The sequence below is a fragment of the Engraulis encrasicolus genome, chromosome 19 (assembly GCF_034702125.1).
Source record: "Engraulis encrasicolus isolate BLACKSEA-1 chromosome 19, IST_EnEncr_1.0, whole genome shotgun sequence".
Taxonomy (NCBI): Eukaryota; Metazoa; Chordata; class Actinopteri; order Clupeiformes; family Engraulidae; genus Engraulis; species Engraulis encrasicolus.
In genome coordinates this window covers 28036892-28046891 of record NC_085875.1, presented here as the reverse complement: position 1 = coordinate 28046891, position 10000 = coordinate 28036892, and the positions used below count along the sequence as shown (strand labels likewise).

At 45.9% G+C, this 10000-nt stretch overlaps 1 protein-coding gene across 1 annotated transcript in view; it reads left to right on the top strand.

Moving 5' to 3' along the window:
- Nucleotides 1-8741: 8741 nt before the first annotated feature.
- Nucleotides 8742-10000, top strand: part of asap3 (ArfGAP with SH3 domain, ankyrin repeat and PH domain 3) — a 104822-nt gene continuing 103563 nt past the window's right edge. Inside the window, exon 1 of the mRNA XM_063184024.1 lies at nt 8742-9169. Coding sequence (XP_063040094.1) covers nt 9044-9169 — 126 coding nt within the window. The 5' untranslated portion in view covers nt 8742-9043. The remainder of the gene's footprint in view (nt 9170-10000) is intronic.

The following is a 10000-nucleotide window of genomic DNA, read 5'->3' as shown; positions in this document are numbered from 1 at the left end:
GAAGGAGGGGTGTGAGGATGGGCTCAGGGCGATGTTTTGTGGTAAATTAGGAGAGGAGGAGAGAGCTAAAGGGCTTTACAGGAGAGGGGTAGAGAGGAGAGGGGCTGTGGCAGTAAGGGTTACCGTATGCTTCATGGCAGGGGTGGGGAACCTATGTCTCGAGGGCCGGTCCCCATCCCTGCTTTATGGTATGAGTTGGAGGGTTACTGCACAAGAGGCAGGGGTACTGGAGGAGCGAATAGAGGACAGATCCAGATCCAGGCAGAGGACATTATACGTTTTAGAGTAAAGTCAAGGATGAACAGTGATGGGCAACCTGGATTCAGAAACTACATCCAGTGCTGTATTTTCCCAATGACCTGGTTTTGTTTTTTGCTACTTTTTCAAAAAGTGAAAATGGGAGAGGAGGAAAGATTCCGATGAGCAGAATGGGAGAGGGGGCGGATAGAGTAGAAGGGGAGAGGGGAGAGGGGAGAGGGGAAGGGTAGAGGTAGAGGAAGGGAGAGGGGGGTGAGGTGGAGGCGGTGAGGGTTATGTTTTATGGTAAATCAGGGGGCCCCAGTGCTCTGACGTGGGTTGATAACCGATAGCCCCTCTCATGTGTTTGAGTGAACAGGCCGAGAGCCATGGGAGGGACAACATGGAACGCCCCAAAACTTCTCCCTCTCTCCTTCTCCCTCTCTCCTTCTCCCTCTCTCCTTCTCCCTCTCTCCTTCTCCCTCTCTCCTTCTCCCTCTCTCAACCTCTCAGCCATGCTCACTGTCTGTGTCTCTCTATCCCTCTATCCCTCCCTCCATCTCTCTCTCTCTCTATCCCTCCTTCATCTTTCTCTCTTTCGCTTTCGCTCTTTCTCTATCTCTTGCTCTCTCTCTCTCTCTCTGTCTCTCTCTCTCTCTATTTCTCTCATTCACTCTACTTGTTCTATCTCTCTTTTTCATCCCGTTCTGTTTCTTTCCTATACCTCATACCCATCTCTTTTACCTCTGCCATCATTCTCTCTGTATCTCAATGCCACAATGAGTGCGTATACATGCAGTTCAGTATCCCGAATATGATCGGGATATTATGTATCCCGAATTTGCGTTTGCGCATATAAACACTTCAGTATCCCGAATAAGCCCTTATTCGGGATACTGAGAAATCGGGATATGCTAGGTGGAGTTCTCCGAAAGAAGCCGGGATACTGACGCATGTAAACACCTTATCCTGAATACAGGGGCTTCCCATGGAACGCTGTTGCTGGTATCCAGGCTACACGCATTTGAAGAGAATTCTATAACGGCCAAGAATGTAGACTGGGATATAACGTTCTGTGCTCATATAAACACCTTATCCCAATAATATAATCATAACCGGGATATGCCTCATATTCCGGATACCGAACTGTATATAAATGCACTCCATGTCTCCCCTTTTCCAACACCCATCACCTCTCTTCATGCTGCACGTCCATCACTCACTTTTTAAAAGCCAATCCTGTTTTTTTTCTTTTTCTGTTTCCCACCCCCTGCACCCCTCTGCGTGCCGGATAACCTTTACTGGAATAGAGAGGCCCCCCTGCACACAGAACAAGAGTTGCTACTGGACACCCTGGCCTCTCCTCAAATCGGATTGGTCCAAACCCTGATTTCCCCGCCCCCTCTTGCTGAGCTCATTGGCAGAAATCTACTTTTCCAAGTCTGCCGATTGGCCCAGGGTGTGACCAGTTGGGGGGGCATGAAAGGAAGCTGAGGGAGGAAGCATGTGGCAATGGTTGAGAAAAAAGTGAGGAAAGAGAGAATGACAGAGAGAGAGAGAGAGAGAGAGAGAGAGAGAGAGAGAGAGAGAGAGAGAGAGAGAGAGATGTAGGAGGGCAACATAAATCAGTATGACGGTAGTGACTCACGGCATGTTTGGGAAGAAAGACGCATTTCTCTGGAAGTGTTTCCCAAACGGCCTCCCCTCTTTTCTGCCCCCTTGACTTTCCTCTTTCCTCTCCTCTCCTTTCCGCCCTTTTCTTTTCTCCTTGTTTTTTCTCCTCTTGTCATATCTCTTCTCTTCTCTTCTCTTCTCTTCTCTTCTCTTCTCTTCTCTTCTCTTCTCTTCTCTTCTCTTCTCTTCTCTTCTCTTCTCTTCTCTTCTCTTCTCTTCTCTTCTCTTCTCTTATCTTCTCCTCTCTTCTCTTCTCCTCTCTTCTCCTCCTGTCCCATTCTTCTTCTGCCTGAGCCTCCTCTCACTCTCACTCCTCTCCCTCTCACACACTTCCTCTTTGAACTGATGCCAGCTCAGCTCCATTCAAGTGTGCCCCCATTGGCATGACAAAGGAGTTGGAGGAGGAGGAAGGAGGATGGAAGAGAAGAATGTTTTATTGAAAGCAGTTGGGAGAAAGTGGGCAGGAATTTTCTTCTGCTGTAAATAGAGAGCAGGAAAAAGGCTCTCTCTCTCTCTCTCTCTCTTTCTCTCTCTGTCTCTCTCTCTCTCTCTCTCTCTCTCTCTCTCTCTCTCTCTCTCTGTCGCTCTCTCTCTCGCTACTTATCTGTGTCTTTATCTGTCCCATTGTAAAGCTGAAAACATTGGTCCTTCTCAGACACAAACAGAAGCATACCCCCCACACACACACACACACAAACATTGCTCATCACAAACACGCACACACACACACACGTACGCATACTCACAGGCACGCACGCACAGACACACACACCCATGCATTGCTCCACACACAGACACAAGCATTGCTCAGTCAAAGACAAGCATCTATGATGAATTACCTCACACACAAGAATCCCTCTCCCCTCACACACACACACACACACACACACACACACACACACACACACACACACACACACACACACACACACACACACACACACACACACACACACACACACACACACACACACACACACACACACACACACACACACACACACACACACAAAGCCAGAGCTTTGGTACCATCCCAGCACCAGAGAGAACGGGAACATTGTTCCAGAGCCCGCCGCAGTTCAGCTTATGACATCAGCAATAATGTATGGGCAACCATCACCATTACTAGACCCCCCCCCCAATTCCCTCTATGCTCTCCACCCCCATTAGCAATAATGTATGAGCCACCATCGTCACCCTCACTAAACACATCCCCCCCCCCACCATCCGTCACTCGGCCCCTCCACCCATTCACCACCATCACCATCACTAGACCCCCCCAATCTCCTCTCTACACCCCCTTTCACCCCCAAACCACCAGGCCGCAGTCCTCCACTGGCTGTCTCCTAGGCAGCTCATAATGGGCCAACACCACCACAGCTCCCCCACATCATTCCCTCACACACACTACACGCACACCCCTCTCACTCCCCCAGCCACCGACGGCCTCCTTGGCAGCTCAGACGGGTGGCCCGATTGGCCCACTTAGCCACTGGCTGGCGATTAGGTCACAGAACACGGCTTGTTCTAGAATCTTGTTCATTATTCTCTGGGCATTCAGCATTCTTTCTCTTCTCTGTCTGTCGCCCCACTTCACTGTGTGGTTCCAGTGATGGCCTGGCTCTGGCCACCACCACAGTCCCTCGTGTCATGTACTGTACTGATGGTTGCCAGTTTGGAGCAGTTTGGTGTTGTGTGTTACATTGGGAACAAGGTTCCTTTCTGTGGCCTGTGTTGTTGGTCGCTGCTTGCCAGAGAGAACCGGCATAGACAGAGAGAGAGAGACGCTTTCTAGCTACCACAGGGGAAGAAGGAGGCTTTGTGGTGGTAGCTCCAGTCAGCATGATGGAGAGAGAGAGAGAGAGAGAGAGAGAGAGAGAGAGAGAGAGAGGGAGAGGGAGAGAGAGAGAGAGAGAGAGAGAGAGAGAGAGAGAGAGAGAGAGAGAGAGAGAGACAGAGACAGAGAGAGAGAGAGAGAGAGAGAGAGAGAGAGAGAGAGACAGAGTTTACAGTCACAAGTAGGAAACCGCTTTACATAATGTCCATAGGTGTAGTATAGGCATGGTATTCAAAAAGCTTCTGAACTCGGTCATAGCCTTAGACAGCATGGGTCCAGCGTCTACCATTACCACAAATCTGCACCAAATCCTCCATGCCAGCATTTGGTTTTGACCTCATTTTATGTGGGAAACAAGACAGAACAATAGAGAGCTAAGAAAGGGCTGATGCATGGTAAAACGCTCTGGTCTTACTGTAATGTGGTCAGCGTTGTTCCAAAAACCTAGCTGCTTCATCTGCCAAAACTGACTGTGGACAACTAGTCGTTATGCTTTTTGTTTTCAACACCTAATGTCTCGACAACATCAGCATATCTCTGGGTCTGAGTTCAGAGTATCATTCAATGTCTCATCCAGGGCTGCTGAATGTGTTGGCTGGGCCCAGGACGAATTCATCTGAAAGGGCCCCTCATCCAATACATACAGTCAGGGCCGCTGAGAGCTTTGGCTGGGCCCAGGACAAAACCATCTGAAAGGGCTGTTCCCCCATACATGCAATGTAATGTTGCCCTAATTCTGGGCCCCCTCTCTCCCTGGGCCCGGGACAAGTGACCCTTTTGTCTCCCCTGTCGGCTTTCCTGCATACAATGTCATGACAATCCCGGGCCTGGGATAGCTGACCTGTTTGCCCCTATCCACTACCTCCCCCACCGCAATACCCTGTCGGCGTGCTTGCTTCAAAGTTTCATCCACAGCTGCCACAGAAACGTTAGAGTAAAATGCTATGCTTGGTTGACTGCCTCTCTACCTCGTTTTTATGCTGACATTCACCATTTCTCTGTAATTTAGCCATTTTGGGAAAAAAAGTCTCCCGATTGTTGCTACTCGGGAAATGTGGTTTGGAAATATGATAAATGGTCTGTCCCAGTCAAAAGAGAACTCCAGTCAAAAGTTTGCACCAGTTAGAAGCAGACCTCAGTCCACAACATAGTACATTCACCATCTTTTTGGATAGCTGGAAACACACAATGATGTGTGCTTTATTGTCACAATGATTCAGATTGCATTGGAGCTTTGGGAAAATGGAATGATGGGACGTAGGATTATTTACATATAATTGCCAGTGGAGATAATTCAGTGGATGTTGATAGAATGAATGACAGTCCTCAGAGGCCGATGCTTTTTTATTTTTTGTCTGTTTGTTTTGTTTTTATTTTTCCCTTACAGTATCTAGCCCACAATTTACATTGGTGCATCTTTAATAGGAAATCAAGCCTGGGAAGCTCCATAGCACAAAGCGCTCACTGCACACAATGAAATTGCATTTATGCCTCACCCGTGCAAGGAAGCAGTATGGCGGGACTGTACCATGCTCGGGATACCTCAGTCAGGCCTGTCACTAGTTTAGCCCTAGAGGAAGAAAATGTGCGCGCCGAAATTTTTTCAGCGCACCTGCTAAGGTTTTGTCTATGAATTCATTATTTTAAGAGCAAAGAAATCCTGCACACTGTCCATTCCACCAACAAACTTTAATACATTGTTTCGGTCATCCGACCTTCTTCATGTTGTATTAAAGTTTGTTGGTGGAATGGACAGAGAGCAGGATTTCTTTACACTTGAATGACAACCCCACTGGGATAATATCCTACGCACCACCAGAGGTGTGCAAAAGCGTCTTCTTGAACAATTATTTTAAGAGCACCATACCGGTTTTTAAACACTAGTTACAGTGGATTTTTTTTTTTAATTCAAATTTTAATGAACATTCCTTATGTAAGCTAGACAAAACATTTCAAAATGTTTCAACTGATGAATATTATGTAAGGAAGTTAAAATGCCGAGTGCCGAGAGCATAATTTAGACAAGGACTAGGAACTTTAAGGAGTTACTAACTGCGTGTCTCCAGGAGAAGCAGTAGACAGGAAGCGATTCATTAAAACAGGTTCCTTACTTTGAAAACTCTGCATCCCCGGCAGATATTGGGTCATTTTTACTCCATTAGTAGCTATTTTAATCAGTTCATGTGTGTTTTCAAACTATTAACTGTTATTAAAGCTATAATTATACTATAATTTCAAGACGTTGTCAAATGGATTTATTACACGGGTATTGTAAGTGAAACTTGTTACTTTGGGTCGGAAGATTTCATCCGTGTAAGTAATTACACTTTTCTCGAGGTGTCAGTCACAAAGCACAATCCTCTACCTGTTTCCCCCCCGCATAACATATTGCTGTGCAGTGCACCCTGATTGTATTGCTGTGAAGTAGGATATAGGCTAAGTGGCATTAAACAATAAATAAGCAAACAGGAACTTGTATTCAGATTAACTTGCCTTCTTGGTGGTTCGTATTCAGTGCTTTACTGGATTTGTTTTTGGAAAAATGAAAGAAAAAAAAAGTATATATATATATTATTATTATTATTACAGATGTACAGGATCCAAGATCCGGTTCCGAATCCGGCAGGATAATAGGGTTTTTCAGACTATCCGGATCCGGCAGGATTTTAAGCAGTGGATCCGGTATCCGGCAGTTACCTAAAAATCAGGATCTGGGGCATCTCTACTTTTTGCGTAGCCTAGGTTTTTCCAATCGCTGCATGGAGTGAAAGCCCTTTGGAAGCGGCCGTTGAAGGCAGTGTGGCAGTAAGCCAATGAGTCTTATAAATAGTTTGTGCCAACGTAAGAAAAAGGGCCCACGTGTTATGGATGGCACAAACCGCACCGAAAACCGAAACCGTACAATTCACACACAAACCGAACCGAACCGTGCAATCCATCGCAAACCGCAATTCATGTACTGCCCAGATCTAGAACAGATTCTAGGAGTATCTTATCTAGTCTCTCTGATTAAAACATTAGCGTATAAGACCAAATCAGAGGATGACACAATTAAAATCACACCATTTTCACATTATACGCCTATACAAACCATATGTAGGATATTTAGTGATAAGTCAGATTCTATTACCCAGTGCACTATTTATCATGAACTAAAACAATAGAACCGTAGAGAACCGAAAACCGTGACCTTGACATCGTGATATGAACCGAACCGTGAATTTTGTGAACCGTACCACCCCTACCACGTGTGCGAGTAGGCTATGTGTTTCAACTCTTTCGTAGGATCCGGTATCCGGCAGGATCCTAAAAATCAGGATCCGGTGCATCTCTAATTATTATTATTATTTATTTTGCATGTTTTTTTTATTTTTTTGTGCAAAATCGTTTAAGGGTGGCTAATACTAATGTAAGGGGGGCTAAAGCCCCCCCTAAAATAGGGCTAACGACGTCCCTGACCTCAGTCATGGAGGAGGATGGGGGAGAGCCAAAGCTGGATCAGCCAAAAGGCAGACAGGGCATTTGCTCGGTGGACTATTGATGATTTTGGCCTGGTCCTCCCCTCAATGTAGTGGTATCAGTCCTAGCTGACCTCTCAAAGCCTGAATTAAATATTCATTTTGGCTGTTATGGTAAAAATAGCTTGTAATATGAAAAAAGTTGTCACAGCTCCATTGTCTTTCACGATGCATGGTGGAACATTCTTGGCTGAGAATGCCTGGCCTGATATTTTGTCTCAGGCCAGCCCTGGTGAGAGCAGTGGTTAATTACAGTGTACTTCCCCCACCAACCTGCCGGGTCAGGAATCGGACCAGCAACCCTTGGGTATCCTTGACACCCTAACCGCTTACCCATGACTGCCCATATATACAAAGTGAACTAATTCCATCATATTATAGTATGAAATAACCATTTCTTGGTCCCAGTTAGTGGTGTAGTCTACGTAGAACGCAGGTACGCAGTATACCCACCTCACATTTTCAGGGATTTCAGTATACCCAAAATTGATTGATCCATTCTTTAAAATAGCACAAATATATACAGTATACCCACCTCAAAAATACTCAGATATACAGTATATACCCACCACAAAAAGTAGACTACACCACTGGTCCCAGTCCAGCTCTGCCTTTGCTGTGATAAGGCCCCATTATGGAATTTGGTGATAAAGTATGCAGGTACAGTGAAAGGCAGAGGGGGGGGGGGGGAGAAGGAGAGAGGGAAGGAGAGAGGGAAGGAGAGAGGGAAGGAGAGAGCAGAGTCAGACAGCAGTCGTCACGTAATACTGTTTTGACAAGTGCTGATGTCAGTGAGCCGTGCCCATACCCAAGGCAACTCCGAGCAGAACTATGCAGGTGCAGAGGAGCAAGGCCACTGTCAGCTGGGCTGGGCCCAGAACAATCAATTAAAATGGACCAATACTACAGTGTAGTGAGGATCCTATTCTGGGCCCCCTCTCCCTGGATGCGGGACAAATTACCTGTTTGCCCCCCCTTGTTGGCTTCCCTGAGAAGGACTGTAAGCTTTCCATCTCATTCTGTCCAAGATACATTACCTCAAAAAAGTGGGTCTATAGTGCACTTTTACAGTTTTCACTTTGACTTGCTTGACTTTCTTTCTAAGTAAACTTATTCATGCAATTTTAACTAACAGCAGCTGTAACATATAATGTGTGTTTGTATGTGACCACTCTTTCCACACAGCAAATAAAGCATGAATATGAATGAATGAACCACTGATTTGTACATGGCCTGGCATTCAAAGCAAAAATGTATGTACGGGGCCATGGAGCCGAGCCTCACACTCACAATTGTGTCAGCGTTTCACAGAGAGCGAAGAAAAGGGCAAAGGCAGAGCCTGAAAGACTTTGGGCTTTCTCCATTCAGCGTGCCAGAGTACAAACATTCCCACGTGATGATGGAATAACTCCCTCCCCTTCGCGCGCACAATTGCTTCGAGTTTCTCTCCAATGCACGGCACGCTGCGCCCCTCGCGCTGCGCTCAGAAAGAATCTCGGTCAGCAGTGCAGCAGCAGAAGTTGCGCGGCGGCAGGCAGAGTGACATACACTCACATTCAGTCACACTTGGGTGTTGTGTAGGTCGGGGTAACATCGATTCTGAGGGCTTTGCGAGTGTTGTTGTTGATCGTGTGGATTAAACGCGTTGATTGAATGATCGACTGTATGGAGGACGCCGTGGATATGTAGTTTCTTTAACTTTTACGAACCGTTTGGGGACTATTACATCTCATTATTTTTTTCAGCTGGAACGATTGGATTTACAGTGAGAACCATCATGCCGGAGAGAATCAGCATTTCAGACTTTGTGTCTTTGGCAAATGAAGACATAACGTCCCCAGGAACTTCATGTTTTCAGTCCAGAATGAGCGAATGTCGGAACACAGTGACCGCACTCGAAGAGGTGAGAATTGTGTGTGTCTTTACCTGTCCTGTCCAGTCAAGGTTGAACTCGCCACTTGCCCCTCTCTCTCTCTCTCGGCTCAGTCGTCGAGGTGTGTGTGTGTGTGTGTGTGTCTGTGTGTGTGTATGTGAGACTTCAATGGCATTATGCTTTACTAATCCTCACACAACCAAAACGGGTTTCTCTCGTTCATATGTAGACAGGCGTCTCTATGAACTTTTCAAACTTTCATAAACGATCATGCTAGCTTTCCCAGTTCCTATGTGGCCACAATGTCTACTTGTGTCAACAACTAACACAACACCATGGCGGGGCTTTGTCTAGTCTTGACACGAGTTGTTTATCTGGTTATCACCATGAAGAGACTGGTCTTTTGACCCTTGCAAACGTGAACGAAAACACATTGCAGTTCAGTCGAGACTGATCTGACGCGCATGTTTTGACTCATCATCGCAAATTATGCATTATTTCATCACTGCAAATCCCAACATTGCAAAATAATCTCATTATCTATGCGATGTAATCAAACAAGTGTGTGTAAAAAACCCACGTTGGTTTGAATGCCAAGCCACAATGATGCTTTATTTCATGACTGCAATGCCAACATTGCAAAATAGTCTCATTGTCCATGTAATCAGAAAGTGTGTAAAACGCACGTTGCGTTCTTAAATTACATTTTCTTTTCATATTTGATTGTTCCCACGTACCCATATCATGCTCAGTCACTTGGTGTTTAATCTAGCAGATTAAAATCAGTTTCCTTTTTGGAAGGACTGTGTGTGTGTGTGTGTGTGTGTGTGTGTGTGTGTGTGTGTGTGTGTGTGTGTGTGT